General features: G+C 39.7%; 1 protein-coding gene across 9 annotated transcripts in view; it reads left to right on the top strand.

The window, feature by feature from the left end:
- snap91a (synaptosome associated protein 91a) overlaps positions 1 to 19,565 on the top strand; it is a 55,120-nt gene that overhangs the window by 10,994 nt on the left and 24,561 nt on the right. For all 9 annotated transcript variants that reach the window (XR_010930463.1, XM_067602318.1, XM_067602317.1 and 6 more), the window contains 7 exons: positions 10,782 to 10,924; positions 14,685 to 14,760; positions 16,080 to 16,182; positions 16,747 to 16,840; positions 17,288 to 17,399; positions 18,229 to 18,335; positions 18,437 to 18,478. Coding sequence is in view for 8 of the 9 variants with exons in the window: in XM_067602318.1 (XP_067458419.1) it covers positions 10,782 to 10,924; positions 14,685 to 14,760; positions 16,080 to 16,182; positions 16,747 to 16,840; positions 17,288 to 17,399; positions 18,229 to 18,335; positions 18,437 to 18,478 (677 nt within the window). In the remaining variant the exon portion in view is untranslated. The remainder of the gene's footprint in view (positions 1 to 10,781; positions 10,925 to 14,684; positions 14,761 to 16,079; positions 16,183 to 16,746; positions 16,841 to 17,287; positions 17,400 to 18,228; positions 18,336 to 18,436; positions 18,479 to 19,565) is intronic.

Raw genomic sequence — 19,565 nt, forward strand, 5'->3', positions numbered from 1 at the left:
CCCCAGATGTTGACCTGCAGTGTAGTATTCGGTTTTCTTTTACTTCCTAGATAATTTAAGATTACTCATTAATGCAAAGAGTGGAGACTGCTGGGAGTATTTCAGCTCAAGCTCTCTTAATTTGTACAGCTCAAGTAATTGCTCTTAGATTTTTAACATTTTCTATAGGTTCTCAGTCATTTATTCCACTAACATCATCATGCTGACAGCTTGGTTTTGATGTTAAGGCTCAAAGTTTATTAGCTCTCTATTGGGATGAGTTGGCCCAAATCATGCCTGGATATTAAACAAAGTATTCAAAGTGCCAGCTCTAATGTGCCTTCTAACAGGTTGAGTTAGAGGAGGCAATTACCTTTGTCTATATACTACTAAATTTCTCTGCGCATAAAATGTGCTAAACCATTAATCGGTAGGGCATTTTAGTAGTACGACATCCCAACTTCCTTTTTCTTCTTCCAACCCGAACATACAGTACCTATAGTAACACTTATGCAGATAATAATTTTTCTCTGTCAGAAAAAGTATCCTAACAATCCAGATCAAAATTCTGTCTTTGCTCCATAATATGGTTATGCATACAAGGTGGATATCTATCTATGTGTCCTTTAGAAAAACCTACAGCCAACAGAAATACACAAGCCACAAGCTGTAGATTTTCTGTTCAAACGGGGAAGAGACAAAGTCTCATGGGAGAACCCATGGATGAACAGCTAATAAGTGACAAAGGAAGAAACGGAGGAGAAAATGAATGTACAATGGAAGAGGTATAGACGGACGGAAGAAAATATATTGGCTGCAATTTGGACATTTTATTTACCTTTTTGTGGGATCATCAGTAGTTAGACATTGGAGCTGTGGGCAAGAGGAATGACAATTAAAGTAGAGAGAGATCGATTGGTTGATTGGCTGGTTCTGTCTGCTCTGCTCACCAGGAGAAAAGATTTATCTTGTTTGGGTGCTTTGTTGAATGATGAGCGAGGACGATGCACTATAAGTTCACCTGCAGATTGAAAGTGTCTGCAGTATTTTCTCATCAACAAATGTCTATTTGCTATTTAATCACTGAATTATTGAACATCACAGTAAATCAACTTATAGCGGGTTCATAAAAGTATTATATTTGCTGTTGTAAACATTCTATCTTATAGTTCCCCTTTTTAAGAATTGCTTAATAAATGGAGCGTTTTATGTTTCTCGTTGTAGCACCAGTGTTTTGTAATAAAGAAGAGCAGGGCAGTTACAGTAGTATGAGCAATGATAGCCACCATGACTGAACAAACAAAGAAGGGGTGATTGTTACTGAAATGACACAGAATAACATGACAGTATTGGACACACTGTTTGACTTGATGTGCAATGCAAACCACCACAGAATTATAGCAGAGGTTCTCTTTCAAACATTTGTTTTCAATGTCTCACTACGGGGAATGCTCTCGGTGTCTCTCCTGACTGTTAATGCAAGTAGCTTAACAGTCCAATTCTTAGCTTATCCCAACAGAATAAGCTAACATCTTAGTCGTGTTGATGCTAACACAGAGTGTGTTTGTCAAACACCTCGCCTACTCTCGTCATAGAGTGGGCTTTGAGACATCATGTTGGCTGTCAACCTACAACTAACACACCATTGTGAGCTTAGCTAAAAGTATTATATGCTAACGGCCACCAAGCCAGGTAGCACAAGCGCTAACCCCAATATTAGCTAACGTAGCTTAACATAGCTGCCTGACCCCAAATAAGTTTTGCCAAACTTTCCTGACTCCCTTACTAAAGCTAAACTTTTAGCTAGTAATTTTGTAGACCATGCCACTGTATGAGAAAGTTCAATATACTTTTTCTATTGTTCCAACCACTAAAGTAAGTTTAATGAATGTGCTAATTGATTTTCTTGGATGGAAGTTAAGGAAAACCAATGCCTCTCAGAAAAAGTAGCTATCCATTCAAATGTAAAGCACTCAAAAATGGTCAACACAAATGTAAGGCATACATTATTTGTTGTTAAATAGCTAAAATTTGCAAACACACTGGTGTGAATTTTTAAGAGCTAGGCTGTAAAAATGATAATAAAATCCACCATAACATGTCCCCATTGGTGCTTATTGGTACATTTGTAAATCTGTCTTTGCGTGTGTGTTGTGCAAGCTTGTGTATATGCTGAGGTGTAAGTGTGGTGCATGCTTGGTGGTTTGCTTTCAGTTGTACTCAAACACAGTGGCTTTGATATCAGCTACATTTATTGTGTCAGTCCAGTTATATTAAAATATTAAATTATAAAATCTGTCATTTTTATATCAGACACAATTTGCTTTTTTCACACCGTTTGTGCATCACACCAAACAAATCCCAACTCTGCCAACAACTGAGTGAAATGTCATTTAAAGCCGAAGTGTCTATATGAAGACAGTGCTGCTATCTGTGTCCACCAGCAGTAGCAGCAGCATTGTGTGGGATGCCAGCGTTTTCCTCAGATGTCACTTCCAGCCTCTACAGTGTCTGGATCCCATTGGCTTCTTCTTTGTTTGACTGCCACACCACATTGGCGCTATGCTACGCTGGGGCACAGTGCATTCTGGGTATTTTTTTTCTCCCCCTGCATGTTGCTTGAGGGTGAGAGGAGCTATAAATACAACCGTGCTTTCATGATCCATTCATGTGTAACTCAACAAGGCATCACTCATGCAGCATGGTTTGTATCGCACTCTGCGCTCACATAGATACAGTAGTTGCTGCATAAACCAGTGTTTTCTGAAGATATGGATCTATATGTAATATGTGAATACAGGTTTTTCAGTGCTATGCTAAGCATAGAGGTGAAGGGTATTACTAAGAATTGATCTGAATTTAGTCCTATGTCTCTCAGCAGTGTTAAGGCTGCTATGACTCATATACAGCTACTATGGCTAGATGACCCCTATCAGTTTGCTGCTGTGGGAGTTTGCACCTGTGAAGATGATTTCAAAGGAATTTTACTGCATCCACCGAATATGAGAGCTTGTTGCCAAGGAAACCACCTTGGCATGTCCTCATTGGTGCTTATTTGTACATTTGTAAAAATCCATCTATGAAAAATATGAACGTGTGTGATGTGCAGACATGTATATATGCTCAAGTGTGCCCTGTGGTGCATGCATGCTTGGCGGGTTTCCTTCAGTTGTACTCACATAGAGGCTTTGATATCAATTACATTTATTGATGTGTTAAAGGGTGCTGTTTGAAATAAGAGTCCTGTCAGTCGTGTGTTGAATGTGGCAGATGCTGCAGGGCATCCTGATATGGTATTGCGTGACAGTTATCTGACACCATGTGGGTCAATAGAGCACACATGAGTCCATAGTGTGAGGGTAGAAGATCTGGATCAATACAAGCACACTGGGTCACCAGCTAAAGGAATGCCTTTAAAGGATAAGTCTGGCATTGTTTTAATTTTTTGTTCTTGTCAACAAATCTCATGAAAAGACCAAAACCAAATATGAGTTTGTCTGCCATCAACTGAAGATGTAAATGTTCAAAAAATATGTGGTTTAAGTGTTTTATTTTAAACAAAGTCATTTTCTTAAATAGTTGGGCACTACAGTTTTATATTATAGTTCAGTTACAGTTTATTGTTTTCTCTTTTAGCAAACATTACTCAAACAGGAGTAAACAGTGTATTTTTGGGGGACTATTTTGAGCTGGTGTGCTTGTGAGTATTTATGGCACCAGCAGGATTGATGTTGGATTGACCCAAAATAAACTACAGTGCCCATTTCATCGTAATGAAAGAACGTGTCATCCGGTTCAACGATGTGGCTCATTAATGTGTTTTTAATAGTTTTTGGAGCAATGGAGCTGAGTTGTATGGCATAGAAGAATACGCTACGAAGACTTTGAATTCATCCTACCAACAAGTATTATCTCTGCAGCCATTGTTGATTTTGGTCTTTTCATGGGAACTTATGACAATAAGAAAATGATGAGTTCTCCTTTAAACAAGGAGAAGAAAGGAGTCACTTCCACATGCATGCACTAAAGTACAACAATCGCATAGGAATGTATCCATCATTTACATATCAGTTTCTCCATCCACTGCAGCCTTAGTGCTCCATTAGAACCACAGTTGTGATCACAGCAATAGCCAGTGTTCACCAACTGTCTATTTACACACCTTTCGTAGGAAAGGGGAGTCTCGGATTTGGTTAAATAAGGCTGGCATTATCATCTCATGATAAGAACAAAACCAAACATAAACTTATCTCACTAACAAGTGCTGTCAGTTAGCCACAGCCTGATAGAGTTTGTACTGTATCTTTGCATCTCTGTATTCAAATACGATTAAAAAGACATAAAATAACCACACCATTGCATTGAGTGACATGTACCTTCATTACAGTAAATGTAGTATGTATAATTTATTTCTTGCACCTCAACAAACAAGAAAACTACTGTAAACAAGTAACCGTGTCCCTGAACATGCATAGTGACATCTGCTGACACAGAGCTGTCCTGAATGTAGCTGTTTTATGTGTTTTTAATAGGATTTAAACCACAACAGTGTTTTGGTACAGAGGAATACACTCTCACAAGCAGCGACTACACAGAAAATCGACAGCGATTCTCCCCAGTGTCAGCTTGAAATGTGGCACAATTTCGGTTTGTGAAAAATGTTAAAAGACTTTTCATGAATAACAGATGAGGCTGCATATTGTGCATAAACTTGGCTTATATGTCAGACAGAAGCATAAGGTGTTAATATGTGTTTGTGTAGATGTACGCAACATGTTTGCATGCGGGTGTCTTTTTCTTTTTCCCTACCTCTCTCATATTTTTATAATCACGTGCACAAACTGTAAAGAATGGTAACATGTCAGACCCATGATGTTTCTCTCTTTGCTCACAAAGCTGCACAATGACGGCTCAGGTGCTGTGACTGAATATTAGAGCAGGGATAGTGTTTGTTTGTCCATATGCGAGTGTGTATGTTTGCCAGAGAGTGAGTGTGTATGTGTCTAATAGTGTGGAGGCCTTTGTAATCCTCTTGTCACGATTAACCTTGTATAACAGCTAAAATTCCCCAGGCTTTGAGTGAAGGACATATTCTGTGTATGGACTGTATGTATTGTTCATAGTACGGCCACAATACAAGAGACTGCCTCATGTTTGGCTGCTACAACAGTACCAGAATAGATCTTGTCATATTACACCTTTATCTCAAACAAGTTGAATTGTGTCTACTTCAAAACTCTATTTCCCACCCCTGACCTCTTTCCCAGAAGCCCTGTATTCTTTTCACATGTGAACATGTCAGAACTAAGATCTATTCCCATCAGCCTTACTCTTCTTCAGCCATTTGTCACTGCGGGAAACTCAGAAAGCCTTTGTAACAACAGGCCCCTCTTCCTATTTTGTGTCATAATAATCTTTCTTTTGCCATAAAGCAGCTTTCCCCTAAATATCCAATTGTGGCACACAATAGAAATGTGTAAAAGGAGACAGCGGAAGCAGCTAATCATAACTTTATAGAAACTACAAAAAAAGCCTAAGTCTTTTTTTGTCAAAAACCACCAAAATTGGAAAAAAAAACAGGAATTATGCAGCCCCACAAGCCAGCAATTAAGCTACATCTGTGTGTTTATCATGTGTGGAACTGCAAGCAGTATGGTAGCCTGGGGTCTACACTAGTGCAAAATGTGTGTGGTTCTGTAGATTTAAGTGTAGATGTGACTATTACAGTGATCACCAGCTGATTGCTGACTGCTCTTACAGCTGGACGGGCTCACTCCGCAATTACTCTCAGTGCTTTCAATACCACCACTTCTCCGTGTCAGCCCTCGCTGATTCTACATTACCATCAGGCTTTTATCAGAGCTGGGCCTCATGTGGCTCCTTCTGCTGGTACCTGCACTTGCCCAGTAGCTCAGCGGGATATATTTTGGATAGCGGCTCTGCTTGCTATGACCTCAGAATTTGAATTCAGTTTGATTTGATTTTATGCTCTGTGAACACTTCACAGCAGGCATACAGTAAGAAATACAATAATACAAGTAAAATATTAAATCAGCCATTGTGGGATAAAAAGCTCCCTAGAGATGAGGGGAACCATAGAGCTGGATGATAATTTTCTGTGGGTGTGACTACAAGTGACACCTTTCACATTACACATACTCGTGACCAGTTGTTAATAAAGTAACATTGATTATTGCAGTGATAAGTATTTCAGAATCTTTCTCATTCAAGGGAATGTGAAGGTGTGTCCAAACATTTGACTGGTACTGTACATCAGTTAATTAGTTAGTAGTTACTTAATTACTGCTGTAGCTGCACATCATGTGAATTGAAACAACATGCTAAACATGCTCAAATGTTTTACCCCTGTTTATCTTATCAAGATACTGTAAATCAAGATTTTAATCCAGATCCGTTTACCAGACATGGAGATTACTAGTCAGCTGTCTAGTGGTATAATATTTTTGTGGGTTTCTAAAGTCTGATTATGTCACCAGAGTTGTCTCTGCTTTACAAACTGGGTTTGAAACTTAAGTTTGAATAACATGATGGTTTATCAGGCTGAGAGGGTGTAACATAAGACTTTTGAGTTGTATTTCAGGATGTCATGATAGTCAGGATATCTTAGCATCTGCCATTCTGTTATAAATCCATCTCTCAAAAGCTATAAAAGTGCAATGCTAAAATTCTGGATTACTTTTAAGATTGGCATTATTATTAGTGAGCTCTTACCCAGTCTTTCACAATGCTTAGTTTGACATGTGTGCACTAGTTTGACGTGTGTTTTAGTCAAGCAGATGCAATAAAATATTTAAGATTTGATTTGCTGTATATTGCATGAGACATTATATGGAATTTGAATCCAGGCATGCAAGTAATTGTTAGTCAGTGTGACTATCTGTGTGTGCTAGCGCTACACTAAGGTCACATATCGAGATGCCTTTTCCTCTCTCTCTGTATCTCTTTCTTACTCACACACACACACACATACACACACACACACACACATATGAATAATTGAGAAGGAAGGTGGGGGGGACATGGTGAGTCAGGAGCTCCTGCTGAATTGTTGTTCAGCATCTCAATCAGAACGGAGGCTCACTGCTCACGCCTCTTTCTCTCTGTTTCTACAAGATTATGATGATATTCAACCGCATGTAGAAAAAAATCAATTCCCGAGACATTATCCAACACATTTTAAAATAAATATTCATTGTGTAGTCAGTTCGTCAAAGGTTTCACAATATTTTGTGTGAGCAGCAAACAAAGAAGAGAGGCATTTTAATATGAAACCATTGTTTGATTGAAGTGCGGTATTCACTGTAGGTTTACCGCACCTATTTATGTAGATATTAGATGATAGTTACTGCATTTTGCCTCAGCGAAAGACAGAGACAGGGAGTGAGACAGACTGTCCAACAAACTGAGATAGAGACAGAGAGATGAAAAGCATAGGATGATGCAGGCTGCTGACTCATCAGCCCTGTAGGGATTATCCCTCTGTGTGTGTGTGTGTGTATGTGTGTGCGTGTGTGTATCTGGTGCCTTACTACTGTAGGGGATGTGCACAGCAATCATTGCTGCATGATGAATGCATGGTAGAGGAAGCAGAAGAGCTAGCTGACTTGTAGCATGACTATCAAAAGCAAAGTGACCTTGAACGCATTTTTCCATCATTATTCATCCATTTTGCTTTTCCAACCACTCCTACCATGGGGTATTTGACTTGATTTATTCATGGAAATAGAAACTGGTAAATAGACTGCACTTATATAGCACTTTTCTAGTCTGACAAGCACTCAAAACACTCTACAATACATGCCACATTCACCCATTCACACACACATTCATACACTGATGGCAGAGGCTGCCAAGCAAGGTGCCAACCTGTTCACAGGAGCGATATCATGCTTTTTTTTTTTTTTTTTTTTTTCTATTCAAGCTGCTTTACAAGAATGTTTCTAATGCTCACTCACATACACACTCACACACCAATGGCACAGCCCTTGGGAGCAATTTGGGGATCAGTATCTTGTCCAAGGACACATGCGGGCTGGAGGAGCCAGGGATCGAACCACCGACCTTCTGATTGGACGACCAGTTCTACCTCCTGAGCCACAGGAGGTGGCATTTAGTCTATATTCCATGCCATGGAGGAAAATTCAATAGACACCTCTCAGCTGCCTCCCTGTTGGCAGTGAATGAACAGACATGGATATGACACTATTAATGAATCACAGGACTCAATAATAGTTGCTCTGCACATGCCCTGCTCTGCTGAATCAAACCTTTTAAAATGACACCAGTCATGTTTTCTCTCCTACTCCGTCCATCACCGTGCGTACACACCCACTTATCTCATTCCTCACACTGTCTCTGAATATGTGCCCGGAGGTTTGCCATGGAGGAAAGCTTAATCCAGTGAATGGATCTCCTGTTATTGTTATCTGACAGATGCTGGTGAACAGGGGGAAGGAGCTAAGATTTCTTAAATTTTCTGGGTATTAGCAAGATGTCCTAAGCTTTTTAAGCTTTTCATGTTTAAAGGTTGTTTTGCTAATCAAAATGTCTTAGTGGTTTTCATAATATAGCTTGTATGTTAGTGCATTTTTAAATTAAAGCACCATTAATTTGACTTTTTGTCCACTTGGTGCCAGCTTTAGTAGCTTGCGAGTAGAGTTGTGTTTCTGCGCTCGAGTAATCTAAGTCCAGTATTCACCCTCCTTTAAACTGTTTTGGCTCTTTAGCTGGTAAATGGTCCACTTTGTTCACCAGCTAGTCGCTAACTGTCTGTTTGTTGCTTGGTCATTGACAAATAGCATACAGTTGCTTTATCAAAGCTTTGTCACAGAAAACAGCTGCCTGCTGCTGGATTAGAGCATTGAAAGTCTAAACCAGAACAATACAAACAAAACAGTACTGAGAGATGCTAAAATGATACATAAAGCTGAGCAGACGTGCAGAGTTGTGTGATAACTCTTTGTATGTTCATCACTACGAGCCATCAAGTTTATATTGCACATAGTCATTTGATCCATTGTTAATACAAATATATTGACATACTGTTGTACTGTCACTGACATTTGGAAGGTTTTTTCCCCATGAAGTGAACTATAAGCACACCAGAGGGCTTTAGTAACTTTTAAAGATTATACAACAATCCACTTACGTATATTATTACAACATGGAACACATGGCTTTAGCTGTGCAGATTGTTTCATAAGCGATATTTCTAAAGGAAAATGATCCATTTTGTTCATCACCGTAGAATAAGTTTAATCATCAACGTGGATTACTGAAATCACTAATCTACAAAATTGGATGAAAAAAAGGATTATCTTGGTATTACCTAGGTTCTCGTTGCTGAATGGGTAAACTGACCAACAAACCAGTCTCTAAAAACCTTAATATGTTTCTTTGGCACTGTCTGTCTGCTGGTATATCATCTATATGACTGAATGTCTGATTCTCATTGCGATCCTGTCTTCCATTTCAGTTTCTCTTTGTCTCTTTCTGCTGTGGAATATTCCACTCTCTTTCTGCCTCTGCCTCTGCTGGTATTAATGGCTGGCTGCAAAAACGAACAAAGCAGCAGTCAGTGTGACTCACACCCGGCAGTGGTGGCATAATGTGAAGCACTCATCTAAATACATTTCATGAAGATGGAAAATGGCAGCTTCCTGAAGCAATTCTGATGATAAAACTATAAAACTACCTCTTGCTTGCACAGATAAGTCCGCTACTTCCTAAATTGGCATTTGTTTGACAAAGTACGAGGAATGAACACTTCTAGACAGATACTGGACCCTGCAAATGGACCAACACATAACCTCCCAATGAAGTTGTATTCAATGATTATAATATGGTTTATTGCTGCAATCCTTTTCTTTATGGAAGTGGCTATTGGTACAGATTCCTCCGTGTCAATAGTCATTTCTTGTTGGTACAGAATTATTACACATATGCATTTGTATTGATTGTGCGAGATCACGTGATCACATTTAAGTTGTCTTAAAATGGAGGAATGTTTTTGCTTGCAGGTGACATGCCAATCCTTCCCATGGTTTGGGTGAAAATGGTCAGGTTTGGTACAAAAACCACTTGGTTAGTGTTAGGGAAAGATCATGGTTTGGGTTAAAACAGTAAAAGGAGGTAAAGATGTCCTGTTTAACAGCACTAAAATGCCCAACATGACATTAAAAAGGTTCAGTTAGTGGTCTACCAGAGGTCCGACAATAAATTCTGGAAACCCATTCCGTACCAATAGAACAAACTACTATCGGCCCAGAAAACCAGTCCAGACCAACAGCTTGTGGACTACTAGCACAGAATCCTGTCAACAGGCAGTAAATTATTGCAACAGCTCCGCAGCTGGTGCCTTTCTTTAAACAGGTAACAATATCTTAAAATGAGAAGGAATACTTTGCTAGGAAAGTCTTAAAATAAAGAGATTAACATTGAAAGCAAGTGAAAATATCTCATTCCATTTGCAGATGCTTTGCTTTTTTTGAGAGAACACTGCTGAAGGGAAAGAATATGGTGAATTGAAGTGAAAATTAGGATGCAAGAGAGTGTGGCTGTGAAATGCAGCAAAACCCAGACTCAGGTCCACTGCATGGCATTTACTCTAGCACACTCCTGGTTGTTTTCTTAACCATCTGTTCTCTTCCACCATCCCTGCAGTTGTTCATGCTGTCATTACTTGAACAAAAGGTTTCCAGCACAAGCTGTACCTGCGCTGAATCTCCTCCCTGCTAATATCCATCATCTGACCGCCTCTTCCTCTTCTCTCTGCTTCCCAGTCCTGATCCAGGCCACCCAGGAGTCCAATGTGAACGTCCCCCAGATGGCTGACACACTGATGGAGAGGGCTGGCAACGCCAGCTGGGTGGTGGTTTTCAAAGCCCTGATCACCACACACCACCTCATGGTGCATGGCAACGAGGTGAGCTTATAACACACACTTAGTATTTTTCCTCTTCTACCTGAGCTGGTCTACGGACCCAGTAAAGACAACTGGTTGTACTGGAAAGCTGTCAGATGCAAAGTAGGGCAGTGCTGGACAAGGGCATGTGTGCTTGGTCGACTTTTCTCTGGATAAAAACACAAGATGAAAGGTAGACATACAAATACTTGCTCAAAAACACATCATATTGGGCACACAGATTACCTGTCATGGATATGAGCACACATTACTGTTTGATCTCTGTTCATTCAGCCATGTCATCTGTCTAAAAGGGTGGAAATACCTCATCAGTATAATCATATCACAGTTACATTTTACAATGGTTCTGTTATGTCAAAACACAAAAGTAATTCCTGTTGACTTGAACTCTGTGAATTCATATTCGATCCTCTTCAAGCCCACCAATCGATGAGTCAGTTTCATTGTTACAATCTCAAACCCAAACATTGTTCAAACCCAGAAACATAAACAGAACTTTATTTTACATTTACAAAACACGTCTTTGAATACCTCACACTGTAAAAATGTCATATACATTAAAGCTGCACTTATCAATACAAAGGCTTGCAGTGTAAACGTAGCCTATGTGGCAAATGTGTTATCACACAGTTGCCAATTTTCTGTATACATCCAGCAGACATAATACAAGATTAGCATTCATTTGGAGTCGTGTCTCAGGCCAACTGATGAATGTAAGTCCAATACTAACTCTCCATTTAGATCAGGTTTGGTCTCCAACATCACCTAAGAAAAAATTCTGGCTCTTGCTGCTAAATGCTCTGCTATGTTCACCAGCTAGTTGCTAACTTTGTTTATATTTTAGTGCAGTAAAGGTGAAAATGTAATGTACAATGCCGTCATCATAAAAATAAATAAGCTACAGTAGATGCCTACATGTCAGACTAAGAAAACAGTCTGCTTTGATGATGGACTTCTGTCTTGTTTTTATGCTTTCCTGTGGAGGGGTCATCCGCGATGTGTCACCCCTCTTCTACTCACATCTCTGCAAGTCTCTGAGCAGGGAAGGAGGCAACCCCTGCTCCATTTACTGCATCATCACTTAGCCATCTTTATTGTCACACAAACGCCAGCGCTGACAATGAAAGTCCATTTCTGAGTTTATTGTTGTTTGCGCTATAGACTGTTCTCACGTTGCAGTGCTTTACTTTGATTTTTTTTATTTTAGATATTTTATATGGTCTGTGGGTGAAGCAGCATGAATCTACAAGGGGGTTACATTCTTGTCCCGACTGGGGATGAAAATAACTCAGCAGAGGCAGGGATATATAGACCAGAGGGGGGGAAATCCTCACCATCCACCCCGGCAAATCACACCTTGACTGCAAAGGTTGCAAATGACATCACACAAGCAAGGAGACAGCTCCCTGACACAAGATATTTTGGCTTAATTTTTGCATAGCGGCAGAAGTGGAGACTCGCTGTCCGTCTTCATATACTGTCTGTGATTCACCATAACAACTTTAAAAAGTGATAATGTGGTATGTTAACATTGTGTTTACAGCTTACTGTACAGGCCATAAGTGGCCATAAAACCAACTAATGCAGATTTAAAGTTACTTAAAGGGAAATTAAAAGAGAAAACTGGATTCTAAGCTAATATCTGTGAAACTGACTGTGTGCTATTTAAAAAAGTATAAAAATATACAAAAATATATTCAGTGACAGAATAGCTCATGATTGTTCAAGCATATTTATAGTTGACCTTATGAGTAACGTTTACCAGCATTATTTCAATGCCAGCTGCAGGTTCTCTGCACCATTGGCCATGGGTGTCAGGCACTGAACGGTGCCCTTTAAAACTCCACTTTTGCTTTAACTCAGCAGCAGTTCTGGAGTTAGCCATGGCACTTGCCTTCTGTCCCGTGACCTCCTGACCCAATTTATGTCCTGATAGCTGAAGAAAGGCAAAAGCTCTGAATGGGCAACAAGGGATAACATTCCAATTTGCCAAGCTGCCACAGAAATACAGAAGAGCGGGAGATTAAGGCAGAAAAGCAAGAGAGAGAAGGAAAAGAGTGTGGAAATATTTGATAGATGGAGAATGAGAATACTATACTATACTAAACCAATAAGAATAGTGTTACCATGGGCCACAATGGAATACTGTGACCCTTCACACACACATTTCACTGATAAGCTCAGTTTGTGTGTGGATAATGTCATGAAGTTACTGTGTCTTTTCCATGTTTGTACTATTACATATATGATATGGCACAAAAGCTTAAGGGAACAGCGTCATAAATGTGTGTGAGAGCCAGAGCTTTGCTGTTGTAGTGTCCCTAATGATCATAGAGAGAGAACTAACTTGGCTTAGCTCAGAGAGAGAAGAAAGGCAGGAGAGGAGGAAATGTGTAGCTCGCCGGTTCTTCACGTCCACATGTGTCACTGGAGTCAGCTTTTACTCACAAGGCTGCAGTGTTCTCCATGTATCTAATTTATATTCACACCCTCCCACTCGTGGAGGCTGAAGCATTGCTCCTTTAATGCTGGATTTCTCTCTAATCACTGAAGAAAGAGGATAGCATCACACCTTTTATATTAATTCTGTTCTCTGCTACAGGCAGTTTCACAGGTTTCTTGTAGACTGCAGAAAGTGCTGAACAGCTCCTTAGAGATGACTGTGAACATCAAACATTCTTTTCTTATAATTCATGTAGCAGTAAAGCACACTGGATTCTTGGATTGTTCTCCCAGTCATTTAGAGGGAAAAAAAACAGAAACTAGTAAGTAAAAAGAAAGAAGAAACACACATCTGGAAGATAGAAGGAATAGAAGGAAATATAGAGATAAAAATACCTTAATATCTAATTTATACACTGCTTGTGATGCCTTTAGGTAATTTAAGGTTGTTCCTCAGTGTGTAGTGTGCATTAGGGGTCAGGGGAAGTACTATGAGTTCAGATGGGATGTGGGCTTGGAGTACCTTTCTTCATCCTGAATGTCCGTGGTAAATCGTGCTATTGCAGACAGGAGGAAGCTTCTGCTGAACCTGCTGCGGTGGATTATGAGACTTTCTGGTCTGTGATGCCTTAAGTTGTATTTAGTATTCTGGCAGGTGAGTGTCCAGGATGAAGGAGGTGTGGGAGCATGGCCCGTACTTTTGGTGTACAGAGACTCAATGCTGGGGTGTCTCCATAGAAAACTAAACCAGCAACCACCTGCCGATTTGAAGATTTATCGTTGTCGACCAGACTAATGACTGTTGTGTCATCTGCAAATTTAAATATGAGTTTGTTTTTGTGTGTGGATGTGCAGTCATGGGTGAAGAGTTGTGAGTTAGGACAGAATCCTTGTGCTGAGTGTTAAGCTTGGCAGAAAAAATATAATGAAAATATAATATGCTATCATTGCTGAGATATAATGCGTTTATTCAGAACCTTTCAATTTGTAATGTATGTTTATTTCTCAATTAATAGCAACTAATAGGAAGTTATTTTACCCAGTTCTGTTGATGTGTACTATCCACTACACTAAGGATGCCATTAACAAGGCATCATAATGTTTTAAATGTGAACAGTTTTTTTCCACATCTTGCATTCATTTACAACCACTTCTCTGCTGAAGAGCTACTTTTCAGCCAACCTTTTAATTAAGAATATTAACTCAACAAAAGATATTACTGCATTTGTCAAAATTAGATGCATTTAACCACATTTTCCACCGAGTGCGTGGCCAAATGAAATAGTTGTTGACTCTGTGTGTTTGTCCTGTCTTGCAGAGATTCCTGCAGTTCTTGGCCTCAAGAAACACCTTGTTCAACCTCAGCAACTTCCTGGACAAAACTGGCTCTCACGGTAGGTGGTATTTCTTTTCTTTCTGCTTATGGCCAAATGAGCCCTGCATCACTTTCAACCCTGGTTCCTGACACGGGCTTCTTTCTATCCTCTCATCTATATTTTCCTTAATTTTGTTTATTTCTGTGCTTCACTTTCTCTCTCTGTAACATTTTCAATTTAGTTCATTTAATTTAATACTGCTCATTAATTTAACAGATGCTTTTAAGCACTTACAATAAGTACAACAACAGCAATAAGCTTGGATGTTACAATCAGACCTGACCATTCCTCTGTTCACCTCTCAGTTGCAGCTTCACAAATCCCTTATCCCCTCAATTAAACCCATCTCCATGGAAATTAATGCGGTCTCTCATGGTGATAAAGACCAGGTTCACAGCCTGTTGTCATGGACATTTTGCCCATTAGGGCGACTGAAGTATCTGTTTAGAGAGCCAAATTCTACATTTTTAAGACATTTTCAAGTCCACACTAGATTACAATCAGGATTACATCAAACCAAAATTCTTTGTTAAAGTACTTTTTATTGAAGGAATAGTTTGACATTTTGGAAAATGTGCTAATTCACTTAATCTTATCAACACCCCTCACTTTCAACACCTCTAAAGCTTTAGATATTTTACCTTTGGATAGAGCCAGGCTAGCTGTTTCTCCCTGCTTCCATTCTTTAAACTAAGCTAAGCTAATTCGTGTCTTGGCTGTAGCTTCATATTTATCATTCAGACAAGAGAGTTAGATGAAGATTGATACCGCTCACATTTCTGTCAGTTAAATATGAAGCTACAACCTGGTGATTAGCTCAGCATAAAGACTGAAAGTAGGGGTAAACAGCTAGTCTGGCTCTGTAAAACCACAACTTCAATGTTGTATTTATATTTTGGTTTTTGTATGGATTGAGCAAACAATATTACATGTTAAAATTAGTGAGCTTTAGAGGTGCTGATAGGTGGGTTTTTTTGGACAAAGCCATGCTAGCTGTTTCCCTTGGCTCCAGTCTTCATACTAAGCTAATGTAAGCTAACTCCTGGCTCTAGCTTCCTTTAACGTACACACAAGAGACACAAGAGTGGTATAATCTCCTCAAGTAACTCTCGACAAGACAATTATTAAGTTTATTCCCCCAAATGTTGAACTAATCTTTTATTTGTCACAGGTGTTCCATGCAAAGACTTATGACAATTATATGTGACGTTCTGAAACTTTACTGTACACTGTTATCTGTTTGTAAATCTTGTAAGACACTGCTAATACTCTGCACTGAGTTAACATTGGAGAGTGTGTGTTTAATTAATGTGTGTGTGTGTGTGTGTCTTCCTCAGGCTATGACATGTCCACATTTATCAGACGCTACAGCCGCTATCTCAATGAGAAGGCCTTCGCCTACAGACAGATGGCTTTCGACTTTGGCCGAGTCAAGAAAGGGTACAATTTCTCATTTCTTATGACACTGCTAAACTAACAATGCTTTGTTAGTTTAGCTGGGATCAGAACATGTCCCCTTCTTACAGTACTTGCCCTCAGAATAAGACACATTCCTCAGGGGTCCCGGTAGTGCGTGGGATGAACTCAGCTACCTCCAGCCCGGCGTCGGGCCAAGTGCATATCTGTACAGGTGGACTGAGAGCAGAGATGAATGCAGAGTCGGGTATTACTCATGCTCAGAGAGTGGACGGCTCTGTTTTGCTGGCAGACACAAGGTCCCCTTGGCTACATAAACTGGCAATGAAAAATACAAACGCAGACTACTGAATAGAGATCAGACATGTTGGTGGATACTATGTTCGTGACAGGTGCAGACAGGTATTCTCTCTGTTGACAGACAGACAGCATATGGGACTCTTTCAGTCCAAGCTGCTGGATTAATAACATTGGTTACTAGACCATGGCTGTTCCCAATTATTAAAGGGGGTTTAATGTCTGGTTTCAGAAAAACCGCTGCTTAATTCTCCCATTCCACTGCCCCTTTCTTTTCCCTATCTGTCTCAGAGCTGAGGGAGTGATGAGGACCATGTCAGTAGAGAAGCTGCTGAAAGGAATGCCCACCCTGCAGAGCCAGATCGACGCACTGCTGGATTTCGAAGTGAGTGACACTCGCTAATAGGGAGCAATGTGACTTTGCAAGGTTAATGAATTTGCTGAGGGATAAACACAGTGAAGAACAAAAAGCTGCCAACTGGGTTTAACAAAGCTTAGTGTTGTGGGAGGATTTTCAAAGAAATGTCAACCACAGCCAATTTCACATGAAGAACACTTATTAGAGGGTTGAATTATTTACTGATGTGTGGTCTTCTATAAGAGAAACAAAACATGGATATCAATGATGTAGAATTCAACCCTCTTAATCCTTAGTGTGTAGTTTATATATGCCATGTCCGGGCCAGGGTATATGCTACTGGAACTGTCTGAATATATTTTGATTTATCAGAATTCAACAGTCACATTTTTTTTTTTTTTGGTACAATTGTACACTTTCTGTTCTTCAAAACCAAACTAGACTTTGACTTGTCTAATGTATTTGTGTTGACAGGTACATCCACAGGAGCTGAACAATGGCGTGATAAATGCCTGCTTTCTCCTACTCTTCAAAGATCTGATTAAGTTATATGCCTGCTACAATGACGGCATCATCAACCTGCTAGGTACAGAAAGAAAAATCACTTTACTTTATCACTACACTTTATCACAGCATCGTCGATACAATAAATGAATACACGTAAAGAATTCTTGAAAGATAAGGATGGCGTTATTCTATATTTTCCTTATTGTTAACAAATCTCAAAACCAACAATGTGTTGGTGTGTCTCTCAGTACTTTCGAACCTCCCTACACTGTCTTTGGCACTCAGTCTCAATCCCATTTGTTCCACTGAGGGCAGAAACCTTTAAAAATGGGTCACAAATGTGTCCATTTAATCACAATGTCACTATTCGATTCTAGCTGGGGACCTTTGTTGCATGTCATGCCCCTCTCTCTTTCCCCTTGTTTCCTGTCTGTCTTTATGCTGTCAGTTATCCAATAAAAGGATAATCTTGAAAAAAAAAGGCTCTGTTATTTTATGAAAAAGCTGAGCACTTTAGTTTTTAGAAAAAGCTACTCAAGTTGGAGCAAAAGTGCATTTGGGACTATTTTCAGCCACAGATGTGATCCACTAGCGGGCAGTTAAAGCTGCAGAAGGGTGTATGTGCGATCAACTCAAAATAAACCACAGTTCTCATGCTCATGGTTATGAAGAAACATGTCACCTAGCACAATGATGTGTTTTTAGTTTTTGGACAACAATGGAGCTCTATGGTACAGAGGATTTAGCTGTATCAGGCTTTGCCTGCATAGCCAGCACTTGTTGTCAGTTCTTTGTTGGTTTTGGGGATTTTATGGGATTTGTTGACAAAAAGAAAAATATAGAATTTCACCAGACTTAGCCTTTAAGTTGTGGGGATAAAGACTGACATTTCATGACCTCTGTTTCAGAGAAATTTTTCCAGATGAAGAGAAGCCAGTGTAAAGATGGGCTGGAGATATACAAGAGATTCCTGACACGAATGACTCGGGTTTCTGAATTCTTCAAAATTGCTGAGGTAACCTGCTGTGCACATCATGCATAGCTACTTAGCAGCTAATGTCACAATGTCTTAGCTCACAATGTCACTGTCTTTTTTTTTTTTTTTTTTTTTTACAGCAAGTGGGAATAGACAAAAATGACATACCTGAACTCACTCAGGTAAGAATGCTTGTCCAGACTTTTTCTTACCTTTATTTATTTTAAATAAGTTCATATTTGATTTGTGAAGTATTTTAAAGCTGTATACTACTAGAGCATGTCAGTGTTTTTTTTCTAACTGTGTTGCATGTAGTGTGAATGTATAAAGCTATCATCTATGTTTCTCCTGCTGTGTTCACCATGATTGCTCCCCTTTTGATTATAATCACCAACAGCTGCACAGGTCCTTCGCTGTAAAGAGGAGGCGTATCCCACTGTACCTCAGTGCCACTTCCATTCTCCATGCAGCCAATGAGCTGTGGTTCTTTGGTGATTGACAGTCACTATGCCCCCTTCTCTTTTCACTTCCAGAGATGCAGATTGATCATTCAGGCTGAGAGTGTGAGTAGCGAGTAGTGCACAGAGCTAGCTTTTGGAAACAAACAGCATAGGGAAGGTCAACATTTGAACTCTCTTTGAGTGCACTGAATTGAAGCACACTGCACAGTGAGTGCACACCCAGCAGACAGACATCAGGTGCTCTGATGAAGTGGGATGATGTGACTGGACGAGACAATTGGATAAGCTGTGATATGCTGAGCAATGCTGCTGACCAGGCGACTGTTGTCCGCTGCTAAGACTCTGAGCTAAACATAGTTTTAGCTCAACAAATGTATAAAAGCAGACTGTCATCCTGGAAATGTACAGCAGAGTTTCCATGACAGCTATAAAGTCATTGTAAAGATTATTTTTGAGTTTTCGGATTGCTGAGTTTTGTACTGAACAATATAAATGATTCCCAGGATGAGAAAACAGATTTCTCCTATTGGTTCCTGAATCAGAACTGTCCTGTTGTGGAAACTCTACAGCCAAGGTTATCCTTTCAGACGTGACAGTATGGATGACTTGCATGAAGAGCATGCTGTTATGCTGTCTGATTGGCTTGATAGGTTACTGGAGCGGTAATGGTAGAGGATTTTATTCAAACAGATCTACACTATGCCGAATCAAACATACTGTAATGTGTGACACTTTGATTGTAGAGTATTTGAATATGGATGTGGGATGTTATATCTGCTAAACCAGTCAAATTCAGAAATTCATATCA

Source organism: Thunnus thynnus, chromosome 10 (genome assembly GCF_963924715.1).
Source record: "Thunnus thynnus chromosome 10, fThuThy2.1, whole genome shotgun sequence".
NCBI lineage: Eukaryota > Metazoa > Chordata > Actinopteri > Scombriformes > Scombridae > Thunnus > Thunnus thynnus.